This window comes from Gracilinanus agilis, unplaced genomic scaffold (genome assembly GCF_016433145.1).
Source record: "Gracilinanus agilis isolate LMUSP501 unplaced genomic scaffold, AgileGrace unplaced_scaffold57882, whole genome shotgun sequence".
In the NCBI taxonomy this organism is placed as follows: Eukaryota; Metazoa; Chordata; class Mammalia; order Didelphimorphia; family Didelphidae; genus Gracilinanus; species Gracilinanus agilis.
In genome coordinates this window covers 847-1,626 of record NW_025393445.1, presented here as the reverse complement: position 1 = coordinate 1,626, position 780 = coordinate 847, and the positions used below count along the sequence as shown (strand labels likewise).

At 51.7% G+C, this 780-nt stretch overlaps 1 gene segment (V, D, J or C); it reads right to left on the bottom strand.

Moving 5' to 3' along the window:
* Window positions 1-6: 6 nt before the first annotated feature.
* On the bottom strand, window positions 7-290 carry LOC123256339 (the record flags this gene model as incomplete). The annotated part of the segment is given in 1 exon segment: window positions 7-290. A coding segment is annotated over 1 exon segment (284 nt), but the record flags the coding sequence as incomplete, so codon positions are not given.
* Window positions 291-780: the final 490 nt, after the last annotated feature.

Genomic DNA, 780 nt, shown 5'->3' with positions numbered 1-780 from the left:
GTCAAGTGAGAGGTAACTGCTGGCTGAGTACTTGTTGTCACTCTGGCGTGTTGGCTTGCTGGTGTGCACCCCACTGGACACAGGGGAGCCATTCTTGGTCCAGGTCACCTCCACGGAGCCTGGGTAGAAGCTGTTGATGAGACACACGAGTGTGGCCTTTGTGGTCTGCAGCTCATCTGGGGATGGAGCATAGGCCATGACCATGGGGGATGCCTTGGGCTGACCTGGGAGGAGGATAGAAAGACAGGGAGATAAAATAAAGATCCTCAGAGCCCCCAGACCCGAGGCTGCTGTTTAGATGTTATCAGAGACTTAGGTCTGGAGAGTCATTGTTGAGAAGGGCTGGCCAGTGTGGATCCGTGTGCCAGGGATCTGCAGTTGCATGTTGATTTTCTCCTACTGCAGCATCCATTTTACAGATGGGGACATGGAGTGCCCGAGAGTGGAAGTGAGTAGCCAAAGGTCACCGAAACAGTCAGAATCAGGGCTCCTTTTGGACCCCTTGTCTTGTGATCTCCAATGCTCTGTGTGTGCTCTCTGCTATTCTGGGTCTTTCTGGTCACTCCCATTCTCTTCTCTGGGCTTCCAGTTGTTCACCTCCTGTTTGTTTGGTGAGTTAAACTGGTCCCCAAGTCACCTTCCTGTCCTGCCCCACTTTGCTATGAGAAGTCTGGTCATGCAGAGCGTTCCTCATTAACCCCATCTATGTAGAATGCTGGGAATTCTAATGTAATCCCCTGACTCTCCTAGATCCCCTGACATACTATGTTTGTCATGTCC